This window comes from Myxocyprinus asiaticus, chromosome 26 (genome assembly GCF_019703515.2).
Source record: "Myxocyprinus asiaticus isolate MX2 ecotype Aquarium Trade chromosome 26, UBuf_Myxa_2, whole genome shotgun sequence".
Classification (NCBI taxonomy): Eukaryota; Metazoa; Chordata; class Actinopteri; order Cypriniformes; family Catostomidae; genus Myxocyprinus; species Myxocyprinus asiaticus.
The window spans coordinates 22,052,229-22,070,858 of NC_059369.1; the positions used below are offsets into that span (position 1 = coordinate 22,052,229).

An 18,630-nucleotide genomic window follows, 5' to 3' on the forward strand; every position below is an offset into this window, starting at 1 on the left:
TACGTCACATGTGCGTGCCACTGCCGATTGGAAGCATGACTTAGTTTAAAAAGTACTTAAATATTTATCTTTTTCACACAGAAGTGATCGTGTCGCTTTAAAAGACATTAATTTAACAGCTTGTGTCGTATGGATGACGTTTATGATGTCTGATTTTTGTAGCTTCAAAAGAGAAATCTCCATTCACTTTCATTTTAAGGACCTATTGAGCGAAGATATTTTTTCTATTTTTCTTCAAATATGTTCTGGTGAAGAAAGTAAGTCATAAACACCTGGGATATCATGAGGGTGAGTAAATAATGAATTTTCATTTTTGGGTGAACTATCCCTTTAAAGAGACCATATTTTGTATTTTTATCAATTGACCCTTTGCTAAGCCCTGCCTTAAAAGCAATTCTGAGCAATCCAATCTTAGCAACTGTTGCTGTGCTAACTTGTTTCTCTGACAAGTGTTTGCATTTTTTTTTCCAATGAGTCTATGGGAGTAATGTGTGTTGGAGCTGTTTTAAGCAGAATTTTACAGAAATGACCCACAAAACAAAAAAACGCTGTTGCTGGGTGATTTGCAATAGTGACACGAGGTACCAAGGGAGGATATACAGAATTCTCTCTTTTATCTTTAAATAGTGAAAAGAGCATGCTATGGATTAAACTGTGTCAGTCCTCATTCTCAAATGAACATGTATTACATCAGTGAGGACACCTACATTTGCTCCAAAGTAAAATTATCCAGTAACATAAATCAAGTTAACATTAATTCATTTACATATTGATTTAGGTCTTAGTAAAAAAAAAAAAAAATTGTAAATAAGGAGTTCACAGCATTATAGTGAATGATTTAGTGATGTTTTGAGCAGTTCTGTTCACTTACTCACCTGATATTATTAGTGTAATTACTATCAAATGACGCTTCTCTTTATGTGACTGATGATTGTTTGCCTCGATTCTGATTCACATTCTCCAGTTTTCAATTAAAACTTTTAATACCCTTTTCAAGACCTTTTCAAAAATATTTAAGACATGCTCATTACTTCAATCAGACGAGGAAGGAGACACATTCTGTCTCCAAGAGGTGGATGTATTTGGTGCGAAAAGTGCAAATCAATCCCAGAACAACAGCAAAGGACCATTTGAAGATGCTGGAGGAAACAGGTAGACAAATATCTCTATCCACAGTAAAACAAGTCCTATAACACCATAACCTAGAATCCACTGCTCCAAACTGCCATAAGAAAGCCAGACTACAGTTTGCAAGTGCACATGGGGACAAAGATCTTACTTTTTGAAGAAATTTCCTCTGGTCTGATGAAACAAAAACTGAACTGTTTGGCCATAATGACCATCGTTATGTTTGGAGGAAAAAAGGGTGAGGCTTGCAAGCCAAAGAATACCATCCCCACTGTGAAGCATGAGGGTGGCAGCATAATGTTGTGGGGGTGCTTTGCTGCAGGAGGGACTGGTACACTTCACAAAATAGATGGCACTGAAGGAAAATTATGTGGATATATTGAAGCAACATCAAGACATCAGCCAGCAAGTTAAAGCTCGGTCGCAAATGGGTCTTCCAAATGGCCCCAAGCATACCTCCAAAGTTGTGGCAAAATGGCTAAAGGACAACAAAGTCAAGGTATTGGAGTGGCCATCACAAAGCCCTGACCTCAATCCGATAGAAAATTTGTGGGCAGAACTGAAAAAATGTGTGCAAGCAAGGAGGCCTACAAACCTGACTCATTTACACCAGTTCTGTCTGGAGGAATGGGCCAAAATTCCAGCAACTTATTGTGAGAAGCTTGTGGAAGGCTACCCAAAATGTTTGACCCAAATTAAACAATTTAAAGGCAATGCTACCAAATACTAACAAAGCATATGTAAACTTCTGACCTACTTTGTGGAGTTTGCTTGTCTAGTGAGAGGACATTTTCCTGCGCGGCCACGAGTGAGATGGGGAAGCACGCGCAGCCTGAGGTGAAATGAAGCTTTGTATCTGTTCCAGATATCCGCTTTTTAAAATAATATTTGCATTATTAATTCTATTTAAAATATATAAGATTAATATGACAGTAATTTAAGCGCAGCCTCTATAAAAATATAAAGCCAAACGTAAATGTGTAAAAATGTTTAATGGGGGGAAATATTATCGACTAGTAATTCCAGTGTCAACTAGCAGCATCAGAACCGTTTAGTCGACTAGACTCGCACATTCCTAATGTAAACTTGTTACAGTTGAAGTCATTTCAGCCTGCAATGAATCAGTTGCTGTTTATTTATTTGAACCAATACAGCAATTCATTTGGCCTAATAAATAGTAGTATTTACCAACATATATTTTTACTAAAACATTTGTGAATTAACAGTATGTGCAAAAATTACAGTACAGTTTCACTCACTTTTTTGGAACCCACTTGAATATTATTTTATTATATTATTAATAATCACTGTGGGTTCCTTTCAAGTATATTATAATACAATTGAATTATAATTTTCAGGATTAGATTTGTTTTTATATAACAGTAATATATTTCCGTAGTTTCCCTGTAAGGGCAGCATTTATTTAACAGTTTACATTGTTCCTCATTTTAAATCTGGTTAAACACTGTTATCTCCTTTTCTGTGATACTGTCATGTTTTTAGATTTGTATAATAACTTGGCTTGACGCTGGCCTTTAAATCACTCCTCCAGGTCAATGTCCCCTCTCGCTCCCTGCAGTCTAAGAATGAGCGATGCCTGGTGGTTCCATTGCAATGTGTCACAAAATCGCAGTCGAACATTCATTTTCTCTGTTCCTCAGTGGTAGAAAGCACTTCCACCAGATATCACAAACATAGCTGTCTTCTGTTCCAATTTGCATATAGACTGCATTTAATATGTACAGTTTTACCATTATGTAGCATATATTTTTTTTTTTTTTTTTTTAAAGCTTTTGAATATAATTTCATCATATCGTGTGATATCCTAAAATATTCTGTGTTGTAAAATATTTTACTAACTTTTTCCACTAATTCATGTTCATATTAATTTCAAAATTAGTTATTTCAATTTTGGACTTAATTTGAAAAAAATTCTCTCATCCACACACACCAACGCAGAGTGAAAGCACAGGACAGCACCTGTTACAGCAACAAATGCGCAAATTGCGTCATGCACCATTTGAGTCAGATGGAGTAACACGATTTTAGTTTAAGCTTTTAAATTATGTCACTTATCTTGAAATTCAAACAATAAATGTTGTATTTATATTCTTTAATGATGCCTGTGACAGATTGCGGTAGCTGGCCATTCAAACAGAGCAGGGAACAATGCTCTCTCTCTCCAACTTATAGCATGAAAAAACATGATTGAACCTCTGAGGTACGTTGAAAGATACGGTACAATTACTGAAATGTGTCTTCTTTCATGTAATCACCCAGTCTGTGAATATTGAAATGACAATGGAGAAAATGAATGGGGAATATCTCGAGCCCCGGAGCAGCACTCACGGGACCAGCGAATATGTACACTGAACCAGAGAATATTTAGCAGAGACGGGCCACTTCTATTAAAATTAATGGGAGAATTTGGAACGCTCAACCAAGGAGCTCTGAGCGCCCAACAGTCAACGGATGTAGAAAGTTAAGTCCCGCCTTACAGTTAAAAGAGCCAATCACTTTTTAGATACAGACATCACCTGTCAATCAACTCTAAAACGCATATGCGCATTAGCTATACAAGCCAGGAAAATGTAGTTTTTTAGCATAATATTTTGTAAAGAAGCACCATTTATGATACCAGTGTTGTCAGATTTTACTACTAATTTGAAATACACTCAGCAAAAAAAGAAACGTCCCTTTTTCAGGACACTGTATTTTAAAGATAATTTTGTAAAAATCCAAATAACTTTACAGATCTCTAAGTGTTTAAACAATGTTTTCCATGCTTGTTCAATGAACCATAAACAATTAATGAACATGCACCTGTGGAACGGTCATTAAGACACTAACAGCTTACAAACGGTAGGCAATTAAGGTCACAGTTAAAAACTTTCTACTGACTCTGAAAAACACCAAAAGAAAGATGCCCAGGGTCCCTGCTCATCTGTGTGAACGTGCCTTAGGCATGCTGCATGGAGGCATGAGGACTGCAGATGTGGCCAGGGCAATAAATTGCAATGTCCGTAATGTGAGATGCCTAAGACAGCGCTACAGGGAGACAGGAAGGACAGCTGATCGTCCTCGCAGTGGCAGACCATGTGTAACAACACCTGCACAGGATCGGTACATCCGAATATCACACCTGCGGGACAGGTACAGGATGGTGGCAACAACAACTGCCCGAATTACACCAGGAATGCACAATCCCTCCACCAGTGCTCACACAGTCCGCAACAGGCTGAGAGAGGCTGGACTGAGGGCTTGTAGGCCTGTTGTAAGAGAGATCCTTACCAGACATCACCAGAAACAACGTCGCCTATGGGCACAAACCCACCTTCGCTGGACCAGACAGGACTGTCAAACAGTGCTCTTCACTGACGAGTCGCAGTTTTGTCCCACCAGGGGTGATGGTTGGAATCGCGTTTATAGTCAAAGGAATGAGCGTTACACCGAGGCCTGTACTCTGGAGCCGGATCGATCTGGAGGTGGAGGGTCCGTCATGGTCTGGGGCGGTGTGTCACAGCATCATCGGACTGAGCTTGTTGTCATTGCAGGCAATCTCAATGCTGTGTGTTACAGGGAAGACATTCTCCTCCCTCATGTGGTACCCTTCCTGCAGGCTCATCCTGACATGACCCTCCAGCATGACAGCCACCAGCCATACTGCTCGTTTTGTGTGTGATTTCCTGCAAGACAGGAATGTCAGTGTTCTGCCATGGCCAGCAAAGAGCCCGGATCTCAGTCCCATTGAGCACATCTGGGACCTGTTGGATAGGAGGGTGAGGGCTAGGGCCAGTCCCCCAGAAATGTCAGAGAACTTGCAAGTGCCTTGATAGAAGAGTTGGGCAAGAACTGGCAAATCTGGTGCAGTCCATGAGGAGGAGATGCACTGCAGTACTTAATGCAGCTGGTGGCCACACCAGATACTGACTGTTACTTTTGATTTTGACCCCCCCTTTGTTCAGGGACACATTATTCCATTTCTGTAAGTCACATGTATGTGAAACTTGTTCAGTTTATGTCTTAGTTGTTGAATCTTTTTATGTTCATACAAATATTTACACATGTTATGTTTGCTGAAAATAAAAGCAGTTGAAAGTGAGAGGGTGTTTATTTTTTGTTGAGTTTATATTCTTTGATCACAATCTTGACCAACCATTTGAGATTTAGACAGTGGACTGACTTGCTAGAAAGACTTTGGCACTGAACGTACACGTGAAAACCATGCGCCCACTCTATTCTCTGCTATCTGCGAAACGTGAAAGGTTTTCATTCGTAAGGTTTTCATTCAACCTTACGACCCAAGGAGGGAAATGTAAAAAAAATAAAAATACATTGTGTATTGTAATTTAAAATGTAATAATTTTTAATGGCCTTATTTTTCACCAAATTGATTTAATACCTTTTAATATTTTTTATTGACCTGCGGATACCCTGTCTTTAACAAAAACATCAGATAAATATGCATTACAATGTCAGTCTTCATTCAAGCCTACGTAAGAATATTGTCAATTCAGTTTCTGAGAATATTTTGCCAAAAACCTCACGCAATCTCCCATTCATTACTATGGGAAGTTCTGCAAAACTTGTCAGAGTGAGCAACAGTAGTCAAGGGCGGCAGAGCTTAGCGAAGGGTCAATTGGAATGTAGGTTTACATGAACTTTTTCCATCCTCTCTTTAATTAAATGAATTAAAATTGTTCCTTTAAGGCTTTTTAGTGCCCTGCTGTGAGATTAGCTTACCCGAGTACTGGAGTAGTTCACACTGCAGTTTATCAGGGCGGGGCAATTCAAATACTGAATATGCATTGATGTCAACATGGGCAGTCATATTTTACATGCACTCATGATTCTGACATAACTGATTAAGCATGATTCTGTCCTAAACAGGTGCAATAATGTTCCACTGTATGTCCACAGTACACTTAAACGAAGAAAAAAAAAAGTAAATACCAATCAATCAGACCATGTTTAATCTTTAACATACAGTTAGTTATGTGGAGCAGGAATTAGGACCAATAAGATATCAAGGTGGGCTGGGTTACCTGACACAAAACCACAGAAGTAACAATATATAAAAAAAAAAAAAAAAAAAATTTCCCAAATGTACACTTGCTTGTCACGACTGGTATGGACAACACTGATTTACATGGAAGAGACCGCTTTCATGCCTTATTGCATCACATCTGGTCAGAAAACTGTTTAACACTCTAAATTGTGAAAATGGTCAAGGTGGACTGAGGAGGGAGCTTTGCATTGTGAATCTGCGCATAGTACATCAATCTCTTTAGAAGACCAAGGTTGATATTATAAATCCCCTTTAATCCATCATTCTCTCTCTCAACCTCCCTCACCTGAAGGCTGCCTCGTTCTGCTCCAGCTGCACCAGGTCCAATGTGTTGCCCTGGATGGGGTTGATCATGCGTACCAGTGAGGCCCACTGCCCAGAGCCCGCCTTAGGTGCCCCAAAGATAGCTTCTGGAAGGCTCTCATTCAAAAAGGCTGCTGCCATTTCTGCAGCCAGCTCCCTTTCATCTTCTCCCGCAGCCTCCACCATTTCCTACAGTGCACAGAAAATAACTTTCGTTTAAAAGATACTTGAAAAGCTATGGAGACATTTTGACATAAACAGGAAAGAATGTTACAATTATTATGCAATGCATTCAGAAACTTAAGCATTCATTTTTTACCAGTTTGTGGACTGACTGTTTATTCTTTCTGGAGATGCTTTCAAACATCAGCATAGCTGCATCAATATTATTTCAATAGAAGCATCTACCACAGTACCAACGGCTTTCATATTTAATCGTAATTGTCACTTTTACAGCTCATCTACGTGGAATTACCCATGGAAACAAGAGTCATGATTGGGCAGCCACAAAACAGCAACACAGACATTGACAACTTCTGGAAAGAAAGCAGTTTAATTACCACTCAGATAGTGATTTCACTGAAAAAATTAACATATGAGTCAGACTCAAGACACTGACAGGGAGACAGAGAAAATTTCAGAGGAAATGAAAAGAGAGGGGGGGACAAAAGCGTTGTTTCTCTACGTTGCCATGTTAAGGGCAGTTTCACTGACCTCCGCCATCTGCTGCTTGCGCTGAGCTTTGGTGGCCTCAGTGTAGGTGTTGTGGTCCGTCTCAATCAGGATCAAGTTGTTGGTCTCTGGGTGGATGACAAACCTGCGAGGCGTGTACTGCAGTGGGAATGCCACCTGGTTAAATACGGCACCCAGTTTCTCTAGAGCCAAAATCCTGAGGGAGGGAATAAGTAAAAGATAAGACAGATAAGATTAGATTAGTTATTAAAAGCCAGGAAGTCAAAGCCTCCCAGTTTCCTGACTGTAACTTGGCAGAAAATCAGACTTGGAATATCATAAAAAGACACAACGGCGACTGACCCCTCACACATCAGTGATATCACAAGTCATTTAGAAATAAGTTAAAGTATCCAGCTTCAGAGGGGCCACTAGTGCAGGCCTCAAAATAAAAATAAAAAAAATAAATAAAAAAAAAGACTTTAGAAAATATTTAACCAACTTAAAGCTGTAGTGTATAATTTCTGCACCACTAGTGGCACTTCATGATATTACAAAAATAATGACCATTTCCAAACCACTTCCAGTAATGGTTTGGACCAACAATCCATATTCACCCACCAAACAGAAAGATGGCAAATAAGTCAGTTTTGAATAGACCATTTTTTTTTAAGTATCAGAAAGAGCGACAATGCGTTATGTGGGCAAGTTCAAAGCAATGAGTTTCTTTTAATAACAATATCAGATGGCATCATCTTTCTCAGCAGCACCAGCTCGTGAAAAAGCAACGAAAAGGTAGAACAAGACAAAGCAATTATTCAGAAAAGTCAGAAAAAGTTACTAACTTAAATGTTTAAAAAAACAAAAACAGAAATATGCAAGTATTGACTATCAAAGTGGAACAAGTTGCTTACAAACAATCACTCTGTACTGTTGTGTCAGGCAGTTAATTTTTTTTAGTTCAATCCTAAATAAGCAGAAAGAGACATCAGTATGACAAATAATAGTCAGCTTGACACTAATTTACTGATCTGTTCTGTTGAAATTTTGACTCAAAAATGTGAGATCCTTTTACCATAGCAACCATAGTTTCTACCAAAATATCATATTTACTGCAATTATTGTTAGCAGGCCTACTATAAAACTTGACATACATATGGTATCACCTGCGAAAAAGCTATATACACACACACACACAGTATATTATTTATTAACAATAACTGTAGTCATTGTGGTATTTTTGGCAGAACTATGGTTTTCATGGTACATGGTAAATACGATTCGTTTAAACTGGATGCAACTTTTCAATTTCAACAGATTTTTTTTTCTTTATTTGTACAATTTGAGCGTGCACGTTTGTTTTTGGAGTCTGTGAAAGAATCATTATGATTTCTGTAAAAGTCTGTCTGAATTAGAAATGCTTTAGTAAACAAAAAAAAAAACAAAACAAAAAAACATGAGTAAATTAATGGATGTAGTAAAAACAGGCCTTGTTACACAGTTAAGAACCCACAGTTGAAAGTGTGGGTCCCAGGTAAACACAAAATGTCAAAGTTGGGTCCTGGGCAGAGAAAGTTTAATAACCCCAGATATGGGGTGTAAATTTCTTATCTTGCTGTTAGTCAAATAATATTTGAATTTTAAGATGAGTCTGAAAGACTGGCTCATTAAAAAAAAGAAAGGACGATATTAGTGACCATGGAGTAGCTGAAGTCAGAAAAGCAAAAGTAGGGATGAAAACTAGTCACCTTAAGCTAATGATGTTTCTTTTGGGTGTAAATGTATAAAAGCTTGGCAGTTTTGAGAAGGGAGTCTGTGGTAGAGTGTAGTGATTAAGTGTTGACAGTTGTTATACGTGTATGTTCTGTTAAACATGTTTATATCTATTTGTATTTATGTTTAATAAAAAAATTGTGCAAGTAATTTTCAGCGTTGAGGCATTTCATTATTTTTTACAGTTATTACTACAGCTATCTGGGCTTCCAGAACCCTTCAAATGTCAAAAGCTCCCTGTAAATACACACACACATAGGGAACACACAAATAACCCATCTATAACAATTCTAAGGTCATTTTAAGCTGGAAAAAAACCTGGGGGAAACACTGTATAGAATTACATTTTTCAAGGAAATGTGTGCACAGTTCGAAAGCTTAAACAGTAAATACAAAGTTGATGTTATGCAGTGTATGTACAGTATGTGCATGTTTACCTCAGTGTGTTGGTGGAGATGGCAACGATTCCCTCAGGACACTGCTCGGACGCAAATCCTGAAGCATATTCCAGAGTTTCATATGACAGCGGGGTCAGGTGGAAACGAGACTGATAAGAGTAACTCAGCCAAGAGCGACTGGACATGGCCAGAACCTGCAGTGGTTAAAGGTCACACGAAGTCAGCAAACTGGCATACTGTGAGAAAATCTTTACCCAACACGAAACCTTGGGATGACTCACAGCTTCTTGTGCCTGCATCCGGACTCTGAAAAGCTTCACAGGACGAGAACCGAGATAACGGGTACGAGTATCAGACAGGTCTCCGGTTACTGGGTCCAGGACTGTACGCAGTAACACTCCGTTCTAAAACAAAATAAGTAATTAGGGTATAACTCAAGCTGTGAATCCATTTCAACAAGACGAGAGAGAGAAGCACATGGAACATTAAAGTTTTAGGAAGACTGGTAGCCTCAGTCATCATTCGCATTCATTGCATTTTCTTACCATACAATACAAAAATTTACTAGAGACTGCCTAAAATTGCCTTGTTTTACAGAGGAAAGTCATACAGGTTTAAGAATAAAATAGTGAGTTTCTTACCTGTAGCCCAATGTTGAGGTAGAGGAAGCCGATGGTGCCCTTTTCTCCAAGTTCATCCTGCTTTTCCACTCCACCCATCTCCACGATACAAAGAGACTCCGGCTGAGCTGGAAGAGCCTGCATACTCAATGGCTGCAGACAGTCCTGTGCAACAAAGAAATTACACACTTCATACACAAATCTACATCAAAATGACTGTTACCATAAGCATTTGGTGGGTTAAGGATGCCCAAGTCAGCAGAATGAAAAATTAATGCAGATCAATTAGCATCTTACTGATGGATCCAGGGAAATGATGCGGACTGTATTGTCCACCAACCCGACAGCCAGGAAACGAGAGCGCTGCTCACCAGGGGGCACGTTTGCCAAACTCATGCACACCACATCTGCAGACATCTCTTTCCTCTCTGTATATTCATTGAGCTGCCCAGACTATGGGAAGAGAGGGTAGGAGAATCTAAACAGACAGGACATTTCAAACTAAATATTGAAACTGGGAGAGTAAAACATCCATACCGGGTCCATCTCAAAATAGACAAGCTCTCCTCCAGTCAAAGCAATGACCACCTGCCTCTGATTGACAGCACAACGGACGATTGTCTTCTTCCCTGGAGTCTTCCATTCATTGACTCGCTTATCCGCACGGATGTGACGGATCCCGTCAGGGTAGACCTGTTACAGCAAATGCAACAAAACAGTGGAAACCATGTGGGATAATACATAAAAAGAATGATAGATCTTTTTATGGACATATGGCAAGGTGTTTGTTTTTTTTTTGTTTTTTTACATACTTGGATATAGGCAAGAACAGTGACTGTGTTTTTAAATGCACAAAGAATACTCCAATATTAATCAGAATGGTCATATTCTGGTTAAGCAAGTGTCATGTAAATGCATTAAACTGATTGCTAAAAGCACATTAAGCAAACATTCCGGTTTCTAGAAGTTGAATTAGACAGTTGGCATTTACCTGTATTAATCAGAATATGGGGTCATACTTACACCTTAAATCGAAAATTCACCATAAATGAAGATTCATTTATATTTGCGCATGTCCAAATAAAGATAATTTTAACTGATGTGCTGAATTACATTAATGATATGTAAAATATGATTACATGAGTATTTCAATAGCTGTGGAGCATGCAGGTCTGATGTCTTTTCAGAATAATGACTTAACCAGAGTATAGAAAATGATGTGTTTGTAAACATGGTCATTGAGAAGTCAGACAATGGTGATGATAGCCCAAGGGAGTTTGATTTACAACAAGCCACTAACAAACTTTAAAATGGGTTTTGGAAGGCATTTTGTATGAATTTTATACGAGACGTCGCTCACTTGTACGAGTGCATCTTCCCCTAGCAACGAGCAGGACAGGGTGGGTGTTGTGCCCAGGAATCCAGAGTCTGTCACTTCTTCCACTGTTTCTCCGATGGACAGCACCAGGGTGGCATTAACAAAGGACACAATGATGTAGGCGTCAAACTCATCTGTGAACAGGAAACCCACCATGATCAAGCAATTCTTTGGTTGAAATCTTTTGCCACATGTGGGATATGTAATCACATGTAACAACATTGCAAGATGACAAATATCTAAAATTAATCATTGGTCCAACAGTGCACACTGGCTTGTGTATATTTCCTTCAAAGGTTGTATTTATTCTCTTAAGAGATGAAAGGATGTTTAAGTAACATTATAAAACTATGCAAACAACCTGCAGTAAGTGAATAAGCCCCTATTGAGAATGAAACAGTATTTCACTATTTGCTTAGCTCTCACAAGAATGCAAAGTCAAAATGAAAGTGATTCTCTCAAACACTCTTGTAAGCAGACCAGAGTCTAAACCCTACAGAGAACAGGCAGCACGCACAGGCCAAAAACCTAATAGCAAATCACATGATTTCTGAGAACTATCTGGAGTCTGTTGTTTTTACATAAATGTTACATAATGTGAAGCAGCAAACTCGGTACTGACACCAGGCTTATTTGTTATGAATAATCTTTTGGTTTGCATCCATATTCAAGCTCCAATAAAGATCTGAAATTCCTTCAGTTTGTGAAGTATTAAATCCACTACATTATCAGAAAATAAATTTTTACATTTAATATATAAAACATTTTGGGTTGAACTTTCACAAAGAACACCTATGTTGTGATGTAGATTGTTACAGTAATAAAAGACTACTTATGCTGTAAAATACATTTTTGATCATATCGCCCTCCCTTAACACCTACACTCCTGCAGTCGTTAGCCAGAGCCTTAAATGGAGTTAACACCTCCCTACATTTCCTTCCTGTTGAGGAAGAAGTGAGATGGCAAAATGTCTAATTTTCCAGCTAAAGATTTGCACTAATATCAATCTTGTCAACCTTATTTAGGACAGCAGTATATACTGTATGTTCAAGCATGCATACATTCTAACACACACACACACACACACACACACACACACACACATATATGCAATATCACACGAGCAAGAGTACGATATGGCCCTACATCAGCACTGCTGTGATTCGGCCAAAGGCCGAGTGCCGTAGGTAATCACAGCAGTGCTGATTTAGGGCCACATAGCATGATTGCGAGTGTGATATTGCTTATATACAACAGTTCAATGAAAAAGTAAATGTAAACAAATTTGGAAAAACTGAGTACGGTCATAAAAACACATTTGTGCTTGGAATTACTTAATTACGCGGCAGATCAGAATCTGCCATTGCTGGTTCAAACCAAATGATGCGTCCAAGCGTTAGTAACTCAAAAATTTCACTTCAGAAATAGTATCACGGCTTGTGCGGTTTCTAACAAGTTATTGGATAAACAAGGATGGATGGATGTGTGTGTGTGTGTGTGTGTGTGTGAGAGTGAGAGAGACGGAGCATGTGCGATCACCTGTTGCCACACCCAAGCAGAGATGCTGTCAGCTTTTTGAAGATCAGCTTTCTCAGTGGAAAAGAAGCTGTCCAAGCAGGGGTATTTCTCCCTATTTCGCGGTAGCAGGTGCGCAAGAATCATTCACTATAGAAACCACAATATCCTCCACCATTTTAAACAATGTGTCCACTCCAATGTGGAAACTCCGGTAAGAGGTAAGCACCTTGAGTTTGTGCAATTAATCAGCCTGTTGTGTTTCTCAGCTCTGATGAGCCGTAAAGTTGTTCGTTTAAAGCCGTTTAAAACTATTTCCTAGCTTTAGTAGTAGCAATACAAGCGATCACGGAGTGCTGTATGTAAACACTGGCTGACGCGGATTCACTTCACGTCAACTAACTGGCTCATATTACACACAAAAATGATCTTTTGCCACTATCTGCTGGCTAACATATATAATTTCAAAATAATACATGTAAAAATAGGCAAACTGTAGCTCTTAACACATCTGCACTGCTCTTACACTTTAGCTTAGAACGGCATGAACACAAGCGGAGTGATACACACAGTGAAGCGTCAGAGTGCTGATGATGTCAGACCATCAGTTCTCATGGAATGTCTCTCATCCAATCAGATTCGAGGACCAGAACTAACTGTTGTGTATGTATACACACACACACACACACACACACACAAAACATATGCGAGTGGATGTCTTTTACCTTCCACATGTCTCCTGACAGTCCACACAGCATTGGGGTTACCGGGCAGTTCAGAAACGGCCATTTCTGACACCTAAAAAGACATGCACACACTTGAACACATCCTCCGGAAAGCTAAAGTGTAAAACCACACAAGCTGCACAGGGCAGGTGTCAAAGTTCCATGTTGTGAAAACTATCACGGAAACTTGATTTTTAACACAAACCTCCAGTCCGTGTCTCAGAACTCTCAGTGTAGATCTGGGTCCTCTGCCACATGACACATACAGCTGTGGGGTGTCTTCATTAGCCAAATCAGCAATCTGTAGAAAAGCAATTTTCTATTAGTTTATCAGCACTTACTGCTAAATTTAAAAAAATACTTGAGGGTAGAGATCGACTGAATCCGATTTTCCAATATTTTTCCAATATGAAAGCATTTTTCTTTAATCAGATATCGTTTTTTTAATAATGGATCCACTGATAACTGTCGCCATCTAGCAGGAGTTTCTAAAATTGCACGCAAGACGGCAATTGCAGCAGTGTGGATGAGTGCATGTTGGAAATATGACCGTTTAATTTTATTCTCTGTTGGCTGTTTATTAGTCTTGTAAAGTTGCCGTTCAAGTAGATGCTCATGTTCCAATTGAATGACTGGCAGTATATCAGAATGGCCACCGTATGCCAGCACAGTTTTTAACGAGATCCACTGGTTTAAAATTCCCTAAATTATATATAAAACAATTTTTTATTAAACTTTATTTCGCTATGAATCATCATTTACGTGATTACAGCTCTGTGTAAATTAATTATCTCGTGACACCATTAGAGTAAAAAAGTTTTGCGTTAATGAATAGACACCCGTAGTGCAAAGTACTCGTCACAACAAACGCGACTTAAATAGCTTTGTGCCGGGTGACAATGTGAACATTGATGAGATTTATGTGTAATTTGCTGCAAGATAAGCTGCAGATGTGCTCACTGTAAAACATGTCAGCTCTGTCAGCAGGTGTTTCCTGAGGCAGCTGCTATAATCTAGAGACCGACGAAACATAATTCTGATGGCATTCGGGATGGACTCCGTAATTGCAGCGATGCATTTATTGTTTTGCACTTTCCTGAGAATGAGAACGCCTATTCCAGTGAACTATTTGACTTTAGCCTATTAAACAACACCGTTTAACTGTAGGTCTAGTTTAAAATGGAAGATTACATTCATGCAATGACTCCCTAGTCATTTATGTTCTCCATTTGAAATCAGAGGTTGTCATTACTTTGAAAATTATTGTTGTAATCATTATATAAAAAACATGGTATGTGATTGTTATTGCAATTAGCGGTCGACCAATATGGGGTTTTTAATGGCCAATGCCGATATCTAGTGAGCAGGGTGGCCGATACAATGTCGATATATCACAATTTAATATAGTCAATAACAAAAACATAAAACTGCTAAAAATAAATAAACTCTTATTTAGCACTATTTACTCAATTTTACACAAAACTTTACATTTGTAAAGAATAAAAAAACTACTGTATTTTAAATGGTAGATAGCAGTTTCTTCTGATTTCTGTTTAGTTTAGCAATTGTTAATATATTAGGAAGAAAGACATAACAGTACACACAGTAGTCCAGCAACCATGGATGGCATGTCCACGTTAGCAATCACATTTTCTCAAAAAATACAGAATCAAACCAACTGTACATAGAATGCATAGTGAATAAGACATTTTCTTATAGCACAAGTGAAGAGCTTGTAACTTGAAGTTGCACCAGAATCTATTTATCAGAGATGGGCCACTTCTATTAAAATGAATGGGATATATCAGAACGCCCAACTGCAGCCAACGGTCAACGGATGTAGATAGTAAGTCCCGCCTTAGAGGTAAAAGAGCCAATCAACTTTTAGATACAGAAATCACCTGTCAATCAACTCGAGAACGCGCATGCGAATTAGCTATAAAAGATGGGGAAATTGTTTTTTGTTTTTTTGCGTAATCTCAGGTAAAGAAGCACCATTTATGATACCAGTGTTGTCAGAGTTTACTGCTGATTTGAAATATGTTCATTGATCATAATCTTGACCAACTATTTTGGAGATTTCGGTCTTTCCCCATTCAAGTAGATTGGAGCTGCACTGTCATGACTGGAAATAGCCTCCCAAGAGCGTTCCAAACAGGGTCGACAGTGGACTGACTTGCTAGAAAGACATTGGTTGCACTCACACGCTCGTGCGCATCCAACGCGAGTAGCAATCTCCTGACAGTTTAAATGGCCTGGATCGCCTGCTTGGATTGTCATGATTGTCCTGACCATCATGATTTGGGAATCAGAGGAACTTTTGATCCTGAAGTTTTGATTCTGGCTTAAGAATACGCACTTCAGAAGAAAATATTAGATGAGCGCTCGACGGGAAGAAAACGCTGAATTTTATTGAGGTTCATGAATCTGTTTAAATGAGATATCTGCATACTTGCAAACGGTATATAATAAAAGTTTTATTAATATTTGACTTTTATCATTACAAAAGAAAGTTAAATGACAGGAAACTGCTGAGGAGAGGCTGATAGAATACGTGCTTTAGAGGGAAATAACGGAGCACGCCACAGGATGCTGGATCTGCTCAAGTTGTGTGAGGTTTGTGTATTACATCTGTTTAAACAGATGTGTATATTAGCAGATAGTATATGATATTAGTTTTGATATTTGCCTTATCATTAGGTAAGACAGTTAAAAGTTACAGGGAACTGTTGAGGAGAGAGAGGGTGAATGAAACGGGCTCAAAAACGTGTGCCGCGCCTCTGATATGCGGACCTTTTAAATGACCTTTTAAGTGGTCTATTACTGTAGTAACACGATGACACGTAACAACAAAAACCGTGACAGGTCGTATACATGTCTCAGTCACTTCACATGCAAGCAGATGATTTTCAGCACCTTTAAGAAAAAAAAAAAAAAACTTTATCAGCCGATGCGATAATTTAAAAAAGTTAGAATACCGACCACTAATTGTAATATAACTTTTTTGCAATTTTTTTCTCTGTTGAATATTTTCTCTGTAAAATAAAGATGAAATATATATATATGAGATCAAGCTTTTGACACTTAGGACAAATGAGGGAAAACATTAATTGATGCTCAACAAGACAACAAACTAGCTCAGAGAGTAAAGACGCTGACTACCACCGCTGGAGTCACGAGTTCGAATCCAGGGTGTGCTGAGTGACTCCAGCCAGGTCTCTTAAGCAACCAAATTGGCCCGGTTGCTAGAGAGGGTAGAGTAACATGAGCGTCCTCGTGGTCCCTATAATGTGCTTCTCGCTCTTGGTGGGGCGCATGGCAAGTTGTGCGTGGATGCCGCGGAGAATGGGGCAAAGCCTCCACACACGATACGTCTCGGCGGTAACGCGCTCAACAAGCCACATAAGATGCTAGGATTTACGGTCTCGTAAGCGGAGGCAACTGAGATTCGTCCTCCGCACGACTACGCCACCATGAGGATTTAGAGCGCATTGGGAATTGGGCATTCCAAATTGGGGAGAAAACAAATTAACATATGCATACTATACATTATGTAATTATCTGTAATGTAGATTGTGAAGAGCAGTATTCAATAAAAAAAAAAATCTTCTCTTATATTTGTATAAATTATGAAAGGGGTGTGAACATTTGAGACAAAAGGGAATGCAAACTTATCTTCTCAACTATATACTGTATACTGTTTCTATATAAATCGAGCAATTCTGTGATTTGGCGAATAAAAACAGCCATTTGGCTCCTTAATGTTTCAGTTTAGGAGCCAATGGCTCCTTAGTCATTTTTTTAGTCTGGAGCCCTGACTTGAGGGATAGATAGGATTAGAGGCATTGTGGCAAAACATTACGTCTAAAATGGTAACATGCCCCATTACCCATACTGATGTCTGATTTAACAAAAAAACAGCTATTTGGTAGCTAGAAAACAAGCATGTCACAACTGCACAGTCATCAAGCTGTGATTCACTGCCAAACATCTGTTCTCATGACAAATTGTTAACACTTTCCATTAGTAATTTAGACACAGGCCTGTAGCCATTCAAGCATCAGTTTGATTTAAAATGTATTCCCCTTTGCTTGAAGACTGACTGCAAAAAACACATTCACACACCTGGCAGGACATTATGGGCGAAAGATTTTCTTGCTCATCCACCAGTACCAGGTTTTTTAGGGGACGGGGTTGGAAGAAGAATGTGTCTCCCTCCTCCAGAGGCATGGCAGAGGAAAACTCTGGTTCTTCATCATCATCACCCAAATGGGCAATCTGATACAGGTAACTAAAAAACAAAAATTTAGTTGTGCATTCATACTTTAAAAGTATTGTGTTGACCAGTGCATGCCAGCAGGCAGATTCATGAAAAGTGTCAGGTTAAACAGAGCATTGGAGAAGGCTGGAAACATTCACACAATATAGGTTTCAAGCTACTGAAACTACTGTTCCCACATTCCTCTTTTTGATGTCAGCTTCAGTTAGCAATTTATTGTATTGAAACTTGAGGAAATGCCACCATAGATGAAGTGTTTAGGTTTAGTTACTCAGGTACCCAAATAAACAAGACTTGTGTCTCAGCAGAACAAAAATGGCATTTTCCAATCAGTGGGCGTTTTCAAACCGGGATGGGTGTTTTTCAACTGCTTTACATGATTTGCCTACTATACTGAGATTATTTACTTTCATTGGATAGTCTAGAAATGCACATCCTGGTTTGGAAACGGCCACTGATTACTACAATGAGATTCCCTACTTTCATAGTCTAGTTGTAAAACACCAATTCTGATCTGAAAACGGCCACAGATTGAGAAACGCCCATTACTGTTCCACAGAGACCTATATTTCAAATAGACAGAAAGCTAATTTAAAATCATCAAACCTGGAACAACATGTGAAAAATAGAAATACAACTTACTGGTTTCCAAACTCAGAGACAACAAATAGGAAGCCAGTCTTCAAAACACACATGGCTGTAGCCACTGGGATGGTATCAAAATACTTCATCCTGATCTCTGTTACCTAAAAGATGTAAACAAACAAACA

At 38.8% G+C, this 18,630-nt stretch overlaps 1 protein-coding gene across 1 annotated transcript in view; it reads right to left on the reverse strand.

The window, feature by feature from the left end:
• The window catches only part of LOC127417405 (splicing factor 3B subunit 3-like), a 38,019-nt gene that overhangs the window by 7,110 nt on the left and 12,279 nt on the right, over nucleotides 1-18,630 (reverse strand). The window contains exons 9-20 of the mRNA XM_051657440.1: nucleotides 18,503-18,606; nucleotides 17,707-17,872; nucleotides 13,787-13,882; nucleotides 13,582-13,654; nucleotides 11,323-11,474; nucleotides 10,500-10,655; nucleotides 10,260-10,415; nucleotides 9,984-10,127; nucleotides 9,624-9,746; nucleotides 9,382-9,536; nucleotides 7,214-7,388; nucleotides 6,483-6,688 (exon numbers count right to left, since the gene is read on the reverse strand). Coding sequence (XP_051513400.1) covers nucleotides 6,483-6,688; nucleotides 7,214-7,388; nucleotides 9,382-9,536; nucleotides 9,624-9,746; nucleotides 9,984-10,127; nucleotides 10,260-10,415; nucleotides 10,500-10,655; nucleotides 11,323-11,474; nucleotides 13,582-13,654; nucleotides 13,787-13,882; nucleotides 17,707-17,872; nucleotides 18,503-18,606 — 1,706 coding nt within the window. The remainder of the gene's footprint in view (nucleotides 1-6,482; nucleotides 6,689-7,213; nucleotides 7,389-9,381; nucleotides 9,537-9,623; nucleotides 9,747-9,983; nucleotides 10,128-10,259; nucleotides 10,416-10,499; nucleotides 10,656-11,322; nucleotides 11,475-13,581; nucleotides 13,655-13,786; nucleotides 13,883-17,706; nucleotides 17,873-18,502; nucleotides 18,607-18,630) is intronic.